The following is a 22,046-nucleotide window of genomic DNA, read 5'->3' as shown; positions in this document are numbered from 1 at the left end:
AGAGATCCGAAGAGGGCTCCGTCTTCTTCTTGTCAGACTCAAACATTATTACGCGAGTAAGTGAAGAGGGACAAAGTGGAGGCGGTCGTTAAGAAACTTATGGTGGACGGAGAGAAGGTGGTTCATGGTTGAGTGGCGGCCTTTCGCGGAAGTAGCTTCGGAGCCACGCACCGTTGGGATCATCGTCACGTTAATTTTTATTTCTGATCACGAACCCTTAAATCCAAGTGCCAAATATTTTCACTAAGAAGTTTGGGTTATGCTACAACTCTCTCTGACCCTGATGAGAAGAAAGTTTTGTATAAAGTTACAAAACTGTTTCTCGTACCTTGTCGTCAAAAACGTACAGAGGATCTTCATCCCGCTGGAGTTTCATATATGAGATGTAATCCTTAAACTTCATGGAAATTTTGTTGGGACTCCTTTGAGATATTCTAAACGGGACTTCACCATATTTCTCGACTAGTTGGTCGATTGTCCACGTATTACTGGCTGGCCAAGAATCAGCAAGGCCAGAAAGCAAAACCTAAAACCATAGACAGTAACAACATCACAAAAAACAATTCACCTATCTGGAAAATTCTAACAGATCAAAATCTCTTTTACTAGCCACAAGAAGACATAACCTTTTCATATACACATGATTTAAAAGATTGAAACTTATAGGTTTCTTGGCGTCATATTCCTTGGAAAACTCATCCAAAGAGATATCTCTCCTACGTTCCACATTGCCATCATCAAAAGAGAACCCGTCAAGAGATGTATTACACCTATAGAATCGTTTATACAAATACAACGAATTGAATCCTGCACAAGAGCAGAACCAAAACGAGACCTTCTCGTATAAGAGAATGGAATGAACAGAAAAAGTCTTGAAAGAGTAAAGTATGCATCAAGCGGGAATTACCATCAAAATGCAAAGGTTTCTTGTAAGCGTCATTTTCTGGAGCAACTCCTTCTCTGTAACATCAGAAAAACCAATCAATCAACACTTTTTCACATAAACACAAAGAATCCAGGGAGAGAGTCTGAAACTTTCAACATTAGCCAAATTGTTTCATTGAACATAAATTCCAAAAAGTACTTACAGATGCAATGTAGTTTTTTTCCAAGAACCTTTGTAGTCAAGAGGACCTTTAGCTCTTCTGAGACACAAGCTCATCCAGAATGGTTCTTCGTTACACAGAATATACATAACACTACCCAAAAAAAAATCAAACATGAACACAAACACTATTAATCACAATTTCTCAGACACGGAAGTCGAGGTAGTCGCTCATCTACAATATGAGCTTCTTCCGGCGACAAATCTCTGGCTCTCCGTGCTGACCGGCGCTTGTTTCTACTTTCTCGGGTTCAGTTACTCGAACACTTTTGGTCCACTTCCGCCGGCATTTCTAGTTGCCGACGAGACATTCTGGAATTCCGCCAGCCTTCCTTGGTACTGGCGAGAACGGCGAGCAAACCGGGTGACACTGCTCTTGAGTTTCTCCGGCGAAAACATGTGTTCTTCGTGGTTTATAACCAAAATTTTTTTCCCGACCTCTCTACATCTTCTAGACTGTCAGTGGTCGTTTTTCCCGACCTCTCTACATCTTCTAGACTGTCAGTGGTCGGAGGGGATTGTATTCTCAAAGAGTTTTGTCGGATGCAGTTTCATAAGCTATCTATGCTTCTCCTTAAAGGTCTCGGCCATCTCCACTTGGTTGAGTTATCAGATCTAGTCTCAGACGGTTTTGCTTTCGGTCAGAGCCGGTCAATGTACTCTTCCGGCAAGATCTCCTGTGTAAAATTGATAGCTCCGACTTCCCCCTGTTTGGGGAGAGATTCTGAGTCTTCCTTCTCATGGGAGAGATCTGTTACACGCTCATGGTCTATAGAGAGAAAGTCCTCAGTCCCGGTGAGAGCCATTTCCGACACTGTTTGGAGCGGAAGTCCCATCCGTTATCACCCTTCTGCCGCTCAACACCAAAGCCACCAAAGTTGAAGCAGATTCACCTAGTTTGGCAAGCTGTTGCTCTCTCAGAGCTCTGCCGGCTACACTTGTAACGATTGACCTCTCCTTCCGACTAAACGGTTTGCCGTTGTCGAGACTTTTCTCTAGCTCAACCAATTCTCCATCTATCTCGGGTATTCCCTCCAAAAAAACTGTTCTGGTTTGCCTCTCGACCTCCTTGGTCGATGATAGTTCCGCCTCCAAGCAGCACCGCCACCTCACTTTGCTCATATCTAGTGTGGAGCTGCAACGGAGAAGAAGGTCGTTTACCTTGTTTTCCCATCTAAACGGAGTTGTCAATCCTAGTGGGCTAACACATGGCCAGTCTTTCACTTTTCATTTAATGGACTTAGGCCCAACAAGTATTAAGTGCTCCCATTCCAGCCCATGTATCTCTAAGCATGATTATTTTTCCGGCAAATTAATCAATGGATATGTCATTGTATTTCTTGTTTTGTGCCCACAACGTTTATCAATTTTCTTATGTGAAAGAATTTCCCCCTTTTGGGAGGTTATTTGTTCTAATAAAAATAGTTTAATTTCCTCATTCGATGAGAGACATTTTACAAGAAGCTTTGCCTTGTGGCCAATTTTAATATCCATTTCTTATTTATTTCATCTCAAGTGGAGAGCAATTTCCTCGACGAGTCCATTCCCTTGACTACACAATTTCGTCTTGATTCACCCTTTCTGTTATTCATTCGGTTAAGCTCTTTCACAAGAGTGTGGCAAGATGGTCTTATCTCAGATCTTTTCTCCGTCACTCGACTTCTGGGAACTTGTTCCCAACCTACTCTCCCTTTCCAGGGAGCTGATGACTTATCATCTTTAGTGCGAGCTAGGTTTATCGTCGTTTCGCGGCCAATGAATAGGTCTTGGGCAGCCTACTGTCACTTCATGTGGCCTATCTTCCTGGTGGTTCTCACTATCTATAGGGTCTTAAGACCTTTTTATCTTAGTTTATGTATTTATTGTACCTTTTGTTATTTCTACTGTAGATGATCGCAAGCTTGCTCTACCCTTTGTTGTAGCTTGTTCCGGGTGTTGTGCTTCTGTTTAAGCAACACACTATGGCTTTCTTTCCTCCTGTATAAGTTAGTTGGTTGTAAGACCATCTCCACTCAAGAAACTCATCTAAGTTACTCAAAACTAAACTAATCATATAATTAATATTAAACTAATCAAAACAATCCACTAAGAACTTTAAACAAAATCACTTTCCACTAGAGAAACCTTATAAAATTGCTTAATCATTATAATTCAAAATTTATAAACAATTTCAAGTTTCTTAATTGTATGTAAACCTTTAATTGAATCAAAATGTATGTAAAGAGATTACAATACAAAGAGATTACAATATTAGTGAATGAACCTTATCAAGACATCTAATACAAAGAGATTACAATATTAGTGAATGAAGCAGCTCATTGAAAGGGAAGAAACCTCTGAATGTATATGAGGTCGCTTCCATGGCCAAGATGGTTCTCCTAATGGGAGCGTCACTAGATGAAGTAGGAGACTTGACCGCCACAATGGATGTCAAACTCATCCTCCGCTACACATCAAACCACACACAACATCATGTGTTAAAGCTCATATATAATTTTGCACTGATGAATCTTATATTGAATCTGACCGCCACAGTACGAAGCAATATGACAAGACGGTTGTGAAGTTGATTGAATCAGTGTAGGACTCACGAAACTCTGCAACTCAAGTGCAAGAAGTACTTCAGAAGCATAAAACCTGCAAATTTCGAAAACATAAGAAACAGACAAAACAGAGGATCCACTAGAATGTGAAATGTCTCAGATTCTTGAAAGCTATACAAAACAATCAAATCAACTTAATTTTAAAACTCTCATACAACAAACACAAAAACGCAACACATATGAATAAAACCAATTTGATATTACTCTCACATCAACACAAAAACATCGCCAAGAAATAAGACAAAACAGAGGATCAATGAATAAATGTTTGCCAGATTCTTAAAGCTACATAGAAGAATCAAAGCAATCTGACTTCACTCTCAGACAAAACCTCAAAACATAACCATAAAAAGACAAAACAGGTTCTTAAAGCTACATAGAAGAAACATTGAAAGAGAGAGACTTGAAACCATTTCTAATCAGTAAAATCTCCAAGTACGTTGCCGGTTCCATTCAAATAAATGTCAGACCAAATGCAGCAAAACAAATTGGTAGGAAGCGGACTCTCTAGCCAAGAGTTTCAAGGTCTTGTTTGGTAACAGTAACACAATATAACAACAAAAAATCTAACCTTGTGGCCTAGCATTTCTGGCTGTCTGGCTCTCTTATCTCCTTTCTACAAAAAAAAAAAAAAANAAAAAAAAAAGAATAGGAACAACAGCTCAACGAAAACAAAGTTTGAGCAAGGGAGATCGAAAGAAGAGACAATGGATACACAATCTAATAGTTACCCCCATTAGATTGAATCCGAACAGAGACTAATCAAAGTTTAATTCAAGTTGAATCCGAACCTAATCGCTAGCCGGTGGGCCTCGCCGTCCTCCGTAGGCCATCAGAAGCAACATCCGCCGACGAGTTTTCCGGACTTGAGGTGAATTGGCAATCCATCGGGAGAGAAAAGAGAGAAAGGGTCGGAAAAGAAAAAAAATATTTTTTTACCCTACAACCAATCTAAATTTGAGGTTGCTTATGATTTGCTCTGGATTGCTCCAACTCCTTCCGGAAGAAGCGATTCTCGGATTTTTGAGCTATATTATGAGTTTTTCAATTTTTTTTTTACCATAATTGAAGAGTAATTCATAGAGCACTCTCCACTGGAGATGCTCTTATACTCATCTTTAAGGTAGAGTACCAAAAACTTTATAATTAAGTTAATGGGGTGTATATTTGACAAAAAAAAAAACGATATATAGCATAAAGTTAAGATTATTAGAAAAAAAATAAATGAGTAATAAAAAGAATTATGAAGAAACTCAATTTATATATGTTCCGTCAGAAAAGAGAAAAACAAAAATAGGATAAGAGATAGAGCCGTCTTTTAAAGTTTTTGACAGTCTTGAGTCGGTCTTCTTGGTTGGGGCTCAAGTCATAGCTCTGGTTGAGAAATAAATGAATTAGCTGTTTTTTCTTGTTTTCTCAGAGATAGAGATAGAGAGAGAGAGAGAAAGAGAGATGTAAAAATGTGAAGATTGTACAAATTGGGTAATGAGAGAGAAAGATCAAGAACTTGAATTAGGTTCTTTGGTGTTGCTGCTGGCTGTAATTTCAGGAGCAGTTGTTGTTGCTTCGCCTTCTGCTGATGATGTTGATACTTGTTGTGGTACTGCTTCAGATTCTAGAAAAAGAAAAGGCCATAAAAATATAATTATATATCCGGATAAAATCTGACAACTATATTGAATGTTATACAGTACTAATTTTGCAACTTATAATTTGATTTAGATCAAAATAAATATGTAGTTTGAGTAGAATCATTCAGCTAAATCAATCAATAATACTGAAAATGGTGACAATGCAATAATCAAATGTTGGATTTAGACACACACAGAGTGTCCAAAACGAAAATGCACATATACATTATAAGTTAGTGTAGTAGATGTTGTCAGTGTATGGTGGCTTCACTGGCATGACAATTTGCGACCAAATTGACAGATGATAGAAGAGACACATATACCAATGTAATTGAAATAGACAGCTCACTCCACATGCTATCCTTTATTCACTGTTCTCTCCAATCATTCACTCTCCTTTTCTTTTCCATTTCTACCCAATATCCCCTTTTCTTTTTTCTTCTCTTAAGAGTGCATAACTTTTTTATTTGTTTCTTTTTCGAGTTTAAGACAGTATGAAGGATCAATTACGTGCAGTGCATGAATGATTAATGCAATTACACATGATGATAGACATGTCGTTCGATCATTTATACAAACAATTTAATAACGTTAAGTTGCTAAGATTTTCAATTTGAAATCAATTGATGATCTATATATGTCACATATATACTACTTTAGATTGCAACTTTTTTTAGATGTGCGATTTCTAACACGTATTTTCGGTATGATGCATGTGGTTCTTCTAATCATCTCGAGCTGAATGACATTTTTTGGACTGACAATCTAGGGTTTCGATGGACTAACCCATGTTACATATATTCACGTAGTATCTTATTTTAGATGTACGTAAGATTCCTAAGAATCATTTAAATAAATAAGAGAGAGTCGAAGAAAGGTTACGTACCGGTGGAAGAAGAGAGTAGTCCTTGGAGAGGAGGGGCAAAAGAGGAATTGGATGGGTAAACGAGGAAAGAAGGAGAAGAAAACCGTTGATGCTGTTGTTGAGGATTATATGGTTGAGGAAGATGATGATGATGATGTTGGTATGGTACTCTAGGGGCTTGAAGAGAATATCCGTAATAGTAAGGAGAAGGCATGATGGTTGCTCCTGATGATGATGGTGATGTTGCTCCCCCTCCATATAGTTGCTGTTGCTGCTGATAGTACTGAGCTTGCTGCAACTGTGTGTTGTACAGTGCCTGCTGCATGTATATATGATCATCATAATGGATGTCTATGTTTACAACAAACATGCATGTGCTAGTGTTTTTCATGCATTATGTAAGTGGTCGACATGTGCAAGATACGTTTTGTACGTAAAATCTATTATTAATTTCATATCTTGCACTTCATGATTAAATTCGGTTTTGCTTTTCATGCTGCGTATGTATATGTCACTAAGAGAAAGAGAGTCTTACTTGGTGGTACCCAAACTGATCAGGGTTATAGGTGTACCTGAAAAAAAAACCAAGAATTGAATGATTCTCTGTAAAAACAAAATTAGAAAAATTTATGATTTTCCTCAGAAAATACAAATTCTACTTGTTTATTATTAAACTTAAAAAAGATTTATTAATAAACCTTGATTTTAGTATTACAGTCTTGCACGATAAGGGTTTTCTCAACATATTTTGAAGACGACTATAATTTTGAAGACGAACAATTATAAAATTCATTGCAAGGATTTTTTTTTTTTTTTAATGTACATATTTATGTTATCATATTTACAGCCTGACAACAAGTGGCCCGATTGATGCATTAAATTGTCTCCTACCATTTCTATCGCAATGGACCATGTCCTTATCTATGCGAAACATTTATAATAAGTATCTCTTAACTAAATCCTTGGGGTTTTAAATAATTGGAGCCATTAATTAGCTTACCCGTAGGACGGATACATGAGCTGGCCAGCTGCAGCCGGTGGCAGCGGTGCAGCCATCCCCGTATAGGCTGATGGTGCTCCACTTTGGTATTGACTCGGACTTCCTGTTTGTCCTCGTCCTATACAGAGAAATAGTAAACCAAACGATTGAAAACTAAGTACATTGCTGACTGATCAAGTTTCAAAAACTAGTAATTCACGATCTCAAAAATGGGATTTGAGTGGTTAACACTACGCACATAACATAATTGAGAAATGTACAACTAATGTTTTAGACGATCAAAAATACCTTAAAGTCTTAAAGATAATATTGATAACTTACCAAACCAATAATATATCATTTGATCATATTAAAACTCATTAAAAGAAAAAAATTTACGGAGTAATCTCAAGTTAAGAAGAAACAATTACCTCGAGGCGGCGATGGTCTAGGCCGTCCAAAAGATGCAATATTACAATTAGCTTTTCTCCCATCGATCACCGGATTTGGATCAGCGACGGCTCTTGTCGCAGAATCTGCCTCCCGGAAGGTCACCTAATTAAATCAACGATGATCGGAGAAATTTTAGCAAATAAAACCCTTAATTTCAAAACGTGAAACAAAAGAAAGATGGAGAAAAAGGAACTTACGAATCCGTAGCCTTTAGATTTGCCGGTGTTTTTATCGGTGATGATGACGGCTTCAAGAATCTCCCCGAACTGATCGAAGTAACGACGCATTTCTTCCGTAGGAGTTTCCCATGCTAATCCTCCAACGAACACTTTGGTGTAAGTCGTGTCTCCGAACGGTGATCGGTAATAGCTCGTTTGAGACATTTATTTAATTAATATCACGATCAACAAATATGGAGTTCTCCGATGATGATGATGATGATGATGATGATGATGATGATGATATATTTTACCCCAAAAAACAAATAGAAATTAATAAAATAAATAAATATGGAAAGTAGGATTGTCTAAAACATTAGGGGAAAAAGGAAAGAGATTTGGAATGGACAAAGTTGGCTGATCTTTATATCATCAAAGGTTGTTTTTGGTTGGGCAAAGAGAAGAGAGACCAATCAAAAGGTTGCAAATTGCAACCCTTAAAACAGTGTCGTATTTGACTCCGACCCTACACATACGGAGAGGGAGAGAGAAGAGAGACAGAGAGAGATAAAAGATTGTTTTGGGGAAGTATAAGAATTGGGATTGGAGGGTTTTGTAAGAAGAAGAAGAAGGAAAGAGAGAGAGAGAGAAAGAGTGTGACAAGGCAGCACTCGAGTATGTCTTCGCTGTCTAATTTGCCAGGTTTTAACATTATAGCTCCTCCACAACTTTTCTTCTCCATAATATATATTTTGATATCTTCTTTTTAGTTATAACGACGTTACTCTGGTTTATCTAATTATTTATGTAATAATCAAAGATTTAATTATTTCTTAACTATACTATATCTTATCAAGGTATATATATATTAGTTAACCAGATAGTGTGATTGATTTCTATTAAGTTTTAGTTAGTATAATGGTTGAATTTAAAGAATCTCAAAAAGGTCTTGATTGTATTAGAAATGAACTTTTATTTAATACTGAATCTTACATTTTCAATCAAAAAATTTAAAAAAAAAATATTTAATACTGTCTTCTGTCATCATTAGAAATATATATTCGATATTTTAATGCTTTTTATCTGTGATCCAAATTTTGGGTGATTTAAAGATAAATTATCTTAATTCCCTAGAGTATATTTAGTAATATGCAGATTATGTCAAAACTATACAGTTGTTTGATAAGTTTCATACAGTTTGTTTTATCATTTCCCATGTTCTCGTTTGAGTTGGTCTCTTGTTCTCTTCCTCCTGCTTGTCTCTGTAGGTTTCGTGTGATTCATACACTGATGACAGTTTTATATATTTTCACAATGAAATTAATTAATTATACTTTCAGTATCAACTTAAATGCATATATCTATATATTTTTTCTATTGAATAATGGGACTTGTTCCTTATTCTCACATGCTAACATGTACTTGAACCTTTCCTTTAATCATTAGCTTACTGGAAAGCTATGGACGGACGGACAAAAGAACAGTCTGGATTTTAGAATTACATTCTTTTTACAATTTAGATTTTTCATATACTTATATAATTCTACATTCGAAGATTTATTTCCGAATAATTATTGGGCATAATTTCGTGATGCCATAATCTTATTTGGGTATATTATCATAAAGAATGACATGTCTATAGCTAACTGACAACCCGATGTTCATATTTCACAAATAAATATATATAGGCACTCAATCATATTGTCAAAAACGATGTAAAGTGTGTATGTGTGTCAAATATCATATATTTATTTTAAAGATTAAGCCAAACAGATTTTGTTAATGAGTCTTCATGATTAGTGGAAGTCCATTATTCTTTCCACCAAACCATATAAGAAAAATTAATCAAAATATTGACGAAGACGCTCTTGACTTTCGGATAGATCCCTTTTAAAGATTTCTCATCCTCCATATTTACAACTCCATATTTACAACTATGAAACTATGATTGTTTTGATCATGTAGTCATGTTATATATCAGCCATAATATATTTAAAAACATGGTCTTTACTTATTCCTTATTTTTTTATTTTTTATTTTATTTTTTTGTCGTCTACTTATTCCTTATTTAAATGCTTTATATATATGGTTTCAAGCCACGTTAGTTGGTGTATAATCCAAATTTTTCATTCTCAGATTATATGAGTCGACGACTCTAATCACACTAATATTCTCTTAACATGACCTCATATATATATACATATCACCCGGGGATTATATGACTATAATAAAATATAAACGTTTGACATAGATGAAATGTTGACATTGTTGTTACTTCTTAGTTCTGAGTTCTGACCATTGAGTTGTCTAATTTGTTATGATCTAAATTGTTTATGCGAAGTTCTTCGCATATATAAGCTAAGTGGCCCTACTAGCCATTAAAATTTTGAAATGTATACTATTTTCATTAATAAAAAATACTTTGGCATGTAAAATATATAACTGAGAAATTAAACGATGCAAACAAAACCTTGCCGTTTCCATATTCGTTACATAATGAAAACATGATATTGGGTCTGATTGGTAACGTATAGAAAGCTGTACCAAAAAGCTGTAAGCTTTTAGTGAATAGTGCAAAGCTGTAAGAAAAAATTGTACATAAAAGCTGTATAAAAAAACTGAGAGTAAAGTTTTTGGTAAAGTTTTTGTGATCGGTAAATATTAAAACTGTATATTTGTAAAGTTTTTAAAAACTGTTACCAATCAAACCCATTGTTGTTAAAAAGTAATATGCATAACTATAAAAACATTTGACGCCGTCAGAAAAAANAAAAAAAAAAAAAAAAAAAAAAAACATTAAACTGTATATTTAGTCGAATATCCTAGACCCCTAGCTAAAAAGAATCATAGTAACGCTTTCTATTAACATTTTTCTTCTCAAGCAGCGCTTTCTATTAACATATCGATTGAATTGTCTAACTATCTTGGTCTTCAAAATAGTACATTCTATATATGTGCTAATATAAGTTCTTTATATGGGTGTAGACTTGTAGTGTAGTTTGAACAGGAAGATAGAAGTCATAAATTACATGTTGTAAAGTATTACATGAGATGAGCTCATTGCAGAGCAGCTTTGATAGACGCACGCACGCACGACCATCCTTATTCCTCATCATCATTTCTAAACCCCTTTTTCGCTTTTCTTATATATCCACCAAGTCCACCCTACTATATGCCGAATTTTTATCCTTATAATTAATTGGTATAATAGAACTATTCGATTTTGTGTATGTGATAACCAAGCTAATATATATTGCTTAAAATGTGTACCAACGCGAGCACACAAATATCCATGCCTGCTTATTCATCCATTTCTTAACGTACTACTATATATACTTAATCAAATATAGACTTCTTGCAAGTCTTTGGATATTCTTGAAAGGTTATGGACCAATAAATATTTAAAACGAAAACACAGATTGTTGTTTTGTTTATAGTTTCTATAAACTGGGGTTAATAAAAAAAAATCAAAAAAAGGAGACAGACAGACAGGTAAAGCAAAGTGGAGCCAAGGCAACGTGGCAAAGAGGAGAGACAGTTAGAGAGATTCCGATGAACTGTCTCGAGCTCCCCTTCCACGTGGACTTACTGTCACGCTTCAACTGCTTTCTACTTCGTTGTCTTCTCTTGACTTGTGTTTGCAAAAAAATAGCCTCGTCCGTCGATCACTGATTTTAAAAATACCAATCTTTACAAACATTCCAATTTATTTGGATTCAATCGTATATAAATAACATAGGCGTGATAAAGAAAAGCAAATAAACCTTGAGAAGACCAAAAAATATAACCTATGCAGCTATGCTTAACTAATTTTTGAAAGTTATTAATATAGAGTTTGAAAGAAAAGACATCTGGGGTGGTGGCGCAGTTGGCTAGCGCGTAGGTCTCATAGCTACTGAGTGATCCTGAGGTCGAGAGTTCGAGCCTCTCTCACCCCAATCCGTTTTTTATATCAAGCCCCACTAATTTTCCCATGTGTACTTATTACACAGAGGGACTACTAAATTTTGGGTTTTCTTTTTCATGAAACGAAAAAACCCATCCATTATATTATAAAAATTGGGCCTCTCAGAAGCCCACCAAGTTCGAAGGTTTTTTTTCTCTTCACAAATGACGAAGTGGCGCTTATCCATCAGTCATGTCATGGTCATTAAGGCGTCATGAAGCAATTATAAAAATGAAAGAAAGATTAAAAGCATGAGGATATTGGTACCCATCTAAATCACTTGAAAACTCCAATTCATTAGTCATTATCTCTCTCTCTTCAATTCTCTCACATGTTCGTTCCCCTAAGTTTTTCCATACGTATAAATTCGTCCCTACAACTTTCTTATACACGTTTAAAGGGAAAGCCGTCACACCCCAAACTGGTCAAAAATTCAATCCTCGGTATATATATCCCTACGAAAACAAATCTTCGATAATTTATTCGTTTTAAAATCTTTCAGTTCCAGTTACTTTAAGGTCCTGAATGTTTTGTAGTTTTTAAATAGTTTTTAGTTTTTGGCTTTTAGTTTTTGGTTTTTTAAGTTTTTGAAATTTGGTGTAGATTTTAGTTTTTGCAAAAACTTAACTGTAACTTGATTTGTTTTTGGTTTTTGTATATAACTATTTTTAAAGGGTTTTATTGAATTTATTATAGTTTTTATATTAGAACAAAACAAAAAAAGAAAAAAAAAAGTTACCTAATATTTTCCTAAAAACTCACAAAATAGAATTGATAAAATCTAGCAAAATCTTGTTTCCCTAATATTTAGTAAATCTATTTTTAAAAAAAATCATGAATGGCTGAAAAAGTAGATTTTGCATAATCAAAAGCCAAAATCTGATATAAAATCTGAAGCCATTCAAGGCCTAAATTTTCATCATCTTGAGTGTTTTAAAATCATTATCAATGGTCGGATTTTAGAGATAGAAAAGGGTTTCTTTTGATGATGAGATCAACAACACATGCAATGGGCATGTGTGCACATGACATGAGGAACTTAAGAGGGAGTGATATTTGTGGCAAATGCCTTTTTTATGGTCGGGTTTTAGAGATAGAAAAGGGTTTATAACATTTGACGTGAAAGAAAGAGAGGGGGAGAAGAAGAGAGGAGCCCCCACCAACCCAGTGTTAAAAGAAATCACATGGAATTTCTTTTTGTTGATATTAATTTTGTTTTTTTACTATTCATTTAATAATTATTATTCCTTTGAGAATTTTGCAAAAGCCCCTTTTCTCTAATTTGGTCCATATCTCATTCTCTCCCATTTGATCATTTATGATTTGTGCTTTATATCGTTATCTTACGTTAATAATTTTCTCCCATTTGATCATTTTTATGATTTGTGCATCTATTTAATGCATAAAAATTAAAATAAATCATTTCATAGTGGTCTAACAGTTAAAAATGTTTTACCTTATGATGCAAGAACCAGCGTCCGAATCTTCTTATTACGATTTCAGTCATAGACTCATTCATATAGCTGATAATTCTTGGCGTCTTAAATGACAAGAGTCAAGACACAAGTCTCGCCATAAAACGGGTTTAAGTTTCAATGCAATTTTGGTTTTACATAGTATCTAATTTCTCCAAAAGAAAACAAAACTAAATAATCTCAACATAGGGGACAAAAGATGGATAGCCATCAACTTTTGGAAAACGAAATGTCGACTTTGAGTTACAACTCTTGGATTCGAGTGGACAATAATGAAGCTTAAGCTTTGTTCTGGCCGCTGTAGATTCTAAATCTTATATGATATACATCGAATAGTTTTACTAATGATAAGTCTGATCTTGTCGCCACTAAAACAAAGTAATCCAATCTCTTGTTATCCACTGAAATCATTTATTCCTCACGAATTGTAATATTTATAAAGGAATTTTAATATTTCTATATCGCCGGTAATATATGTATTCATTATTTTTTGGTATATTTGTACATATATTTTTGAAGTTTCTCTAAAAAAATGAAATCTTTATCGATGTTACAATGAGATTCCATTGGTTATATATATATATATATATCGTAAGTCGTAACAGAAATTTGATGTATAGTTACGTTAAATAATATAAAGAGTGGTGGATTTGGTAGCACTTAAGGTCAAGTTAGTTGAGGAAATTAGGTGCAAGTTTCTATCAATATGTTTTATATATATATATATATATATATATATTAAGAATGTGAAATTCCTTTTGTTCCATGCAATTGGGATTTTTTAAAAATTCGTTTGTTGATATCCAATATTGATATATATTTTGGAGATATATAAAGAACATAGTTTTCAAGTCCGCGGCCGAAACTTTGTCAATCATAATATCATATTGAATAAAGTTTATCACTTAAATTTATAATGTTATCAAATTTTCACTTCACTTGTTAGTACTTGTTGGTATCTCTGGGCTTGTACTACGCGTCATGAACTCATGATTAACCGACTTTTCTGCTGTCAATAAAGATAAGGAAAAAACCTAGTTTTTAAAGATATACATCCTTTAACGAGTATTGTCACATAATAATAAACCTGGGAGGCTGGGACGTGCATGTAATATAGTCCATAACTGTGGACAATTTATCATAACTCTGAAAAGTGAGGCAAGCCAAGACAAAATGACTCATACTATGTCGTCCAGATCTACCGTCACACACAGACGAATATCTTATGTAGTTATAATATACTATATGGTACACACTACAGAAGAGCAACTTCGTATTTTGTAAAATATCCCGTGATTAAAAAGGTAAAAGGTTTTTAAAAAGACGCCTGGACGATTATGATTTTTTGTTTTTGACTTATGAGCATTAGAAATCAATCATTAGTCAGTTTTAAGTATTACTATTGGTTTTGATATAAATTCATGAGGTAAACAAAAACGCGTATAAAGCACCATTTTTATGCTTACACTTATGATTTAGTTCATTGACATTTAAAGAAAAGTTCATCTGAAAAAACCCGACATAAATAATTTAATAATGGAGGAAAAAAACAAAATAAAACAGAGTAAAGTAAAAACGACAAAATTCAAAAAAAAAGTACTTGAAAAAAAATACTACAAAAGTGTAATTAAAAAGTAGCGTATATACATAAATTAGTTCCGACAGCGTGTATGAATTGGCAAAATACGTAACGTAGCGAGGTCGTTTGACTTTTGTCCCCAACTACGGTTACTAGTTACGAATTATGATCGCCTTTTGTTGGTACTTGGTACTTTAATAATATACAGAAGTTGTAATTCAAATTATTTAAGCACTGACCAAAAAGTCCACTTGTGGTGCTATATAACCTAAAATTAAAATAAAATCAATTCGTGCTAAAATGTAGGGGAAAAAAAATACAGTAATACTAATATCGAGTAAGAAAGAGCGTAGTGAGGTTAGGAAATAGGGCACTGACATTAATGGAACGACAACCTCCACATTAACCTACAAATAAGTTGGAGAATCCACTCTGTCGAATTTTGATAATTCATTTTTTAATTAATTGTTTCAATGAGTCAAATATTGGGTTGAGATCCACGACACACGGTTATGTAATGTGGAACCATTTTTGACTTATATATCTGGTCTTAACAAGAGTATATATATAATCAACTAACAGATCTATCTATTTTCTTAATTGTTTCATTTGTGGATGTTTTTGAAAATTACTGATTTTTTTTCTTATCCCCAACAGTCCAACACCATATAATTGTATTTCTTAGTTAAGAAATTCCAGTAAGAAGAATGAAAACTGAATTTTTATTCAAAAATCTGCACTAAAAATACAAATCACACTGTGGTAACTCATTACTTTTGTGATTAATACCAAAAAGTCAACGAATGCACACGAGTATTTTATTTGTAAAATAAATAGACTACTTACTAATTAAATAGTTCGGAGTTATTCACAAATCACAGATAATATGACACGAGTATTTGTAAAATACCAGTAATATGCATTACGTTTCCTCTTTTGCCAGTAAAAGCAATTTTCGTTAAATTCCCAAAATTGTACGACTAACTTATCTAGTAACATCTTTGACAAAAACTTATCTAGTAACATCGATCTGGACCAGAAAAAAGTCTTTTTTTTGTTAATATTATTATTTTTGTTTCTACGTTTGTAAACTCAAAAGATATGATGATTTTCCATGCAACAAGACTGTAGCCATGTCGATATAACGGAAGAGATGATGGAATGGAATGGAATGGAACGTAGTGAAAAAGTAACTTTATTTGCGTATCTTTTGTAACCTTTGGACCGTTTTGTCTCTAAGATATATTTGTTTTATTATGAGTTGTCGTCTATATACATACATCTCTTCATCATCTTACGTCTTCATAAAACTTTCCCCAAAACTGTTTTGTAAATCATTAAGAAAAAGAACCACAAGAACAAAGATGTTACTCTCATTTATTAACTACACTTATCTGTTTGTTAATTTAACCATCTCATCTCATGTATTAGTTACATTTTTTTAAAGATGTCATTATATTTTAACCCAAAAAAAAAAAATTAGTATGTGTTATGCATATTGAGAATGGCGTTACAAAAATACAGTATTCCTCGGTCAGTCGACATCGGTTTATACAAAAGTTCAAACTATGTCGGTGTCTATTCCATCTTATCATTTTTTAAGCACAGAAAAAAATAAGTCGCATGTGACGACTTGAATCAAATCAAACATTATTTCTTAATTAGTTAGAAAATGAATAGATTTCATTGAAAACAAAATTAAGTAAACAGTTGACGACTGTCCCTGGTGGTATAAGTTTAGTTATCTCTATCTACTCTTAAATTATTCTAATCATCAAAGCTATGATTTTCCTCGTTGAGTTTGTTCAGTTTCACTCTTTTTCCTCATCAACCTTGAATGTCAAAAATTTGTAATACCCGTTTTTTATTTTACAATGTCAAGCGTCGGCATAATATTATCATGGTATAGTAAAACTACTACTACTACTACTATTCTAATGATATAATTAATTAACACTAATATATACATGCTTTTAGATTCATAATCTCTGACTGGTCCATTCTTTGACCTATGGACAAAAAAGTACATGTAAAATTCCAAAATTAAATTTTCTATCACACGATCATCACGTGTTTTAGATCCACAAAGCCAAAAAAATGTGTCTGTGTACACACACAGAGACAAAATTCTGATTAATTACAACTCGTCGGTAAAGAAATTCTAAAAGATACATTGCACGTCGCATACAAATTCACATGTATGTACATATAAGTAAATGCATTTTATCTGTACGTTTCCAAAGATCTCAAGTCTTGAGTTAACTAAACATTTCCAATTCTATTTTTGTTTTAATTTGGTTTGTGCGCATAAATTTTGAATAAATATAACATAAAACATTTGCATTTTCTTTTTTAGTGTTGAATCAAGAAAAATTGGGAAATAGTTAAACATCACATGTGATCCAGAATTAAACGATCCGTGAAGTTTTCCTTTGTCACGGTCCGCCACAACACAAGAAAACTCGAATACCGTGCAACACTAAAACTTATCTACGTTTTATTATTATCTTTGTAACCAAACATAGTCTCGTAATCGCCTGTATACGGGTGTACGTTTACAGTCACCGTCACATATGCCACGTCAGATATATGGAGCCACCGACATATTACCGCGTTACAAAATGGGACCCACAACTCCCCGTTTTATCTACTACTATTTCAGTTCTCAGAAAGAAAGAAAAAAAAACCAATTTTTTTTATTCTGATCAGTTTATAATTATATATATATATATATGGTGATGCACTGATCCAATAAATTCTGTTCAGACATAAGAATGCAAGAACGAATATAATTATTTTGCATTCTTGATATAATCACTAATCATTATTTTAATCACATATGGTTAATTTTGTTGAATTTACTAACTCCATTTGCTCTTAAAAAATAATATTTTCAGAAGTTAATTTTCATACAAATTAAAAAATATATATTCATATTTATTAATTATATATGCACTACATTTTCACACTAAACACCTTTTTATGATTAGAACTAATAGTAATTTAATAAGTCTAAATAATCTCGATTATGATTTTTTTTTTGAAAATATTTTTTTTAGTTTATAAAAATATATAAAAACGAAAAAATCAATCTCTCTTAAACGAAAAAAAAAATTATTACAAAAAAGAATAGTACTCATTCTGTCCCACAAAGATTGATGTTTTGGGATAATTTTTTGTCTCACAAAGATTGATGTTTTGTAAACTTCAAAAAATAATCATTGAAAATATTTAAAATTTTGAATTGTTATTGGTTTAAAATTAAATAATATTTCTTTAGTCAAAGAAAAAAATATATTTAAATTCAGTAATCATTATTTTCTTAAAATGTGTAAAATATTTTAAACATCAATCTTTTAATGACAGAAGGAATATTCTAAACATCAATCTTTTAAGAACAGAGGGAGTATATACTACAAACAAATAGGTACACACTAGGATGGCACAGGATACAGGCAATACGGCAACGGAAGCCATAAATTCTGTAACTACTAGTTAACCTCTAATCTTTTTGGCTGATAAAGAAACTTTAATGATTAATTAGCATTTATGAGCTAAAAGTGATTATAACTATGGGTCTTACTTGTGTTTTTCTTTTGCGTGTGAATAAACAGGTCCAGTTTTAAATGGGTGATAATTAAGTGATAACTTAATTTTCCATCACATATGATTTGTTTTACCATGCATGTTTAAAATTTTCAGTCTTTTGATGTACCATCTCGTTTTACCCAAATGTCAGTATTACTTATCTCTTCGTTTGTTTGTTTTGTTAGTATAGAATCATACATTTCCCCAAACACAAAAAATTATAAAATATTGAAGGATGCTTGGTGTGTGGTGTCTCTTTGCGTATTGGAAATTTGTGAAACAACCTGATCCCGTTCTCTATCATGGGATTTAACTGATATTTCATCGTCGACGGAAAAAAAACTTGGATAATCATTATTCGTCTTCTTACTTGTCAAACAATTATTATGCAAAAAGGGAAATAATAATTAATTTTAGGGGTTCTTGTTTGTATTTTCTGTTTAAAATGAAGGTTAGAGACAAACGGAGAGGGCTGCTATGAGAAATATATATATATTTTTTTTTGCTAAATTGCAAATATCACATAAATATGAATAGTTTGGTGATACAAATTATACAGTCTGTGTAGTTGGTTTCTCGGCAAAAAGATAAAACAAGAAAGCAACAGGACAAATTAGAGAAAATTCTAACTTCGTTAAATCCATAAGCTCATCAGTTTCTTGAAGCGCTTGTTGAGAATTCTAGCAGTAATGGTGTTCTTGATCTCACGGTCAATATACTTGAAAAGTACTGATGGCAACACGTGAATCTGATTGTGGTGCAGGTTATTACGCTGTTTCCAGATGGCGTACAATACTGATTGTGCAATCAGTTTACGCAGGATAGGTGGCGACCTGTTGTTCTTAACCTTCGTCCAAGAGAGTAAATCAGACCATGTAAGAAAAGATATGGGTGGCTGTTCCAATCTCCTGCTCATTGCATTCCATAGGAACAGAGCGTAATCACACGACAACAACAAATGATCTCTTGTTTTAGCATGAGCGGAACAAAGAATGCATGATGTATTGATCTGCAGACCCCAGCGCTCAAGTCTGATTTTTGTAGGCAGACGATCAAGGTTTGCAATCCACATAAAGAAAGCATGTTTAGGTGTGGCCCCTTTAAACCAAACAGAAGTGTACCAATCGACTGTAGCCGCTCTCGGTCTTAGCACAGACCAAGTTTTAGTTGAAGAGAATCCATTGCAGCCTTTGTTATCTACCATCCATTCATAACTGTCTGAACCTTTCTCATCACTTGGCTTGTCTATACTGGTTAGATGCACATGAAGGCTCAGTGTCTGCTCAGATCTCGGATCTGCCAACTTCCAACCTTCAGAACTGCATGCATCAGAAACCTTTGCATTTAACTCAATTCTGAGGTCTCTAGGGCCGTGACTGCCAATGGTTTTGATCAAAGGGCCAAGAGGTGTCCAATTGTCAAACCAGAAGCTGGTGAGACTGCCATTACCAATGTTACATTTGAGAAATCTCTCAGCTAGACCTCGTAGCCTTAGCAGGCACTTCCAGTTCCATGAATCAGTGGGTTTTTCAGACAAATTCCAGAAACTTGTTGTATTGCTACAGTTGTGATGCTTATGCCAGGCAACCCAGAGAGAGCCACTGTTAGAAAACATGAGCCAAATCATTCTTAAGCATAGAGTTCTATTCCACTCCGCAAACCTCCTTAATCCCAGGCCTCCTTCATTTTTTGGCAAGCAGACTTGAGACCAAGCCACTTTCACCATTCCTCTCTTATCGATACTACCAGACCAGAGAAAACTTGAACATAAAAATTCAATTTTCTTAATACAACCAAGAGGGAGAATGAAGGTGGATATCCAAAAGTTAACAGTTCCAGAAATTACAGATGCAATCAGTTGAAGTCTGCCTGCAAAAGATAGAGATCTGGTAGTCCAGGAATTGAATCGAGCTGAAATCTTCTCATAAGAGGGGCGTATTCTGCAACTTTTAGCTTTCTACTCATCAGGGGCAGACCCAAATATCTAATAGGCAGAGACCCATCTGTGAATCTATAACTTGACAAAGCATTGGATTCGAATTGGCTCAAGCCTGCGTGAAAGAGTTGTGTCTTCTCCCTATTCATGTGCAACCCTGACCAGCCTGCAAAGTCCTTTAAAGTTTCATAAATACTATGTAAGGAAAAACTATTCCCATCAAAAAATATCATCATGTCATCTGCAAACATGAGATGGGAGATCTCCAAATCAGAAGTTCCTGGATGGTAGGATATATAACCCGATTCATATCTTGAGTGCAACAGACCCGAAAAAACCTCCATGGCCAATACAAACAAATAAGGCGACAAAGCATCCCCTGTCTCAGACCCTTAGTGCTCTTAAACAAACCACCTGTTTGCCTATTTACGAGATTGAAAAACTAGCCGTAGAGTTACATTCCTCGATCCATCCAAAAGGCTAAACTATAGACATTCGTACAAAAGCATGGCTAGTTTTGTGTTACGCATTAATCATCCAAATTGTGTATACAATGTGGCTGACTATATATATTACATTCTTACGGTAACATTCATATTTAACGTTGCTTATATATATTCGCACGTCGTTGTTTTATGTGATGTTATGTCAAATCATCCGTAGTATCTTTCTTTTTGATAAGTACAAACATATACTAACAAATTGCAAATATTGTTTAACAAGAAGAATTGCGAAAATATCACCATCCTCTCCCACTTTATTTACGTACATGCAGGTTTCTAATCCTACTATATGCATGAAACAACTCACTCGTCTTAAATAATACTGCAATATATAAGAAGATTACAAATGAAAAATTTGTGTATATAATAAGATCAAATATTGAAGAAAGAAAAAAATAAAATAAAAAAGTACTAGAAAATATCTAGGAAAATACATGATGGTGTGAGTGGAAATTTTGAAAAGTACCAAAATTTTGCCTCGTATCGCCACAATATTAACCTTATCGTGGTTGGCGTGTACAAGTGGGCAACTGGTCTCCTAATAATGCGTTTGATAATAAATGATCGTGAGTTTTGTATAGATATCTTTTTGGAAAACATTATAAGTTTCTGTGATGGATAAGAGGATAAATTATTAACCAAATCGAATACAATGCATAGTATTATTTTGTTTTCTTTGAGAAAATACTGAGCTCTAAAGCATATAGTATTAAAACTCGTATTAATTTTCTTTGAAAGGAACTTGGCCTTAAACCGACCATTCTTTTTTTTTCTCTCATGGTCATGGAATTGAACATCATGTGTTTTGTCGTTCTTTAAAAACACTCCAAATTTGATGAATACAAAGTCAAAACAATTTTACACATTCAGATCTGCATCTAAAAAACACCATATATTAGGGGTTTTATGATGTTTATAAATTCAATGACGGTATAAAACACAATTACTACCTTAGAGAAATCATTCCCGTAAAAAAAATCATTAACTACCGACAAAAATAACCTTTAGAAAGTGAGACCTAACCACATACTAGTAAGTGGTATTCTTTTTTTTTGTGCTACCGGTCCAATAACGACTTGTATTTTATAGATAGTTTAATCCAACATATAAGGGAAAATATTACTCCATTAATTATTAAGCATCTTCTAATTTTTCTTTTCAGTCTAATTGGGATTAAAAAAGAGTCAATAAATACAATTTGTTGTTATGCACCGCCAAGATCTGT

The 22,046-nt window shown here is 33.8% G+C and overlaps 2 protein-coding genes and 1 non-coding gene across 6 annotated transcripts; 1 reads left to right on the top strand and 2 right to left on the bottom strand.

The window, feature by feature from the left end:
• LOC104704944 (F-box protein At1g78280-like) lies at positions 220 to 1,214 on the bottom strand. The gene is made up of 4 exons (XM_019227251.1): positions 1,089 to 1,214; positions 908 to 960; positions 665 to 807; positions 220 to 526 (listed from the first exon to the last, which is right to left on the bottom strand). The coding sequence occupies exons 1-4, from the start codon at positions 1,193 to 1,195 to the stop codon at positions 308 to 310; spliced, it is 522 nt and encodes a 173-aa protein (XP_019082796.1). The 5' UTR covers positions 1,196 to 1,214; the 3' UTR covers positions 220 to 307.
• LOC104702612 (RNA-binding protein 24-like) lies at positions 3,285 to 8,479 on the bottom strand. Of its 4 annotated transcripts, none has more exons than XM_019227893.1 (9): positions 7,834 to 8,479; positions 7,615 to 7,738; positions 7,205 to 7,322; positions 6,740 to 6,776; positions 6,226 to 6,523; positions 4,500 to 5,323; positions 4,280 to 4,324; positions 3,633 to 3,742; positions 3,285 to 3,551 (listed from the first exon to the last, which is right to left on the bottom strand). In XM_019227893.1, exons 1-6 carry the CDS (start codon positions 8,017 to 8,019, stop codon positions 5,208 to 5,210), a joined length of 879 nt encoding a protein of 292 aa, XP_019083438.1. In that variant the 5' UTR covers positions 8,020 to 8,479; the 3' UTR covers positions 3,285 to 3,551; positions 3,633 to 3,742; positions 4,280 to 4,324; positions 4,500 to 5,207. The 4 variants fall into 4 exon arrangements, with proteins under 4 accessions (XP_019083438.1, XP_010416804.1, XP_010416803.1 ...); XM_010418502.2 differs by having other exon boundaries at positions 3,697 to 3,742; XM_010418501.2 differs by having other exon boundaries at positions 3,285 to 3,742.
• TRNAM-CAU lies at positions 11,648 to 11,732 on the top strand. The gene is given in 2 exon segments: positions 11,648 to 11,685; positions 11,697 to 11,732. It is a non-coding gene; the product is annotated as a tRNA-Met (tRNA).

The sequence above is a fragment of the Camelina sativa genome, chromosome 7 (assembly GCF_000633955.1).
Source record: "Camelina sativa cultivar DH55 chromosome 7, Cs, whole genome shotgun sequence".
NCBI lineage: Eukaryota > Viridiplantae > Streptophyta > Magnoliopsida > Brassicales > Brassicaceae > Camelina > Camelina sativa.
Note: the sequence above shows the minus strand (reverse complement) of the source record. Positions and strands in the feature narration are given on the sequence as shown.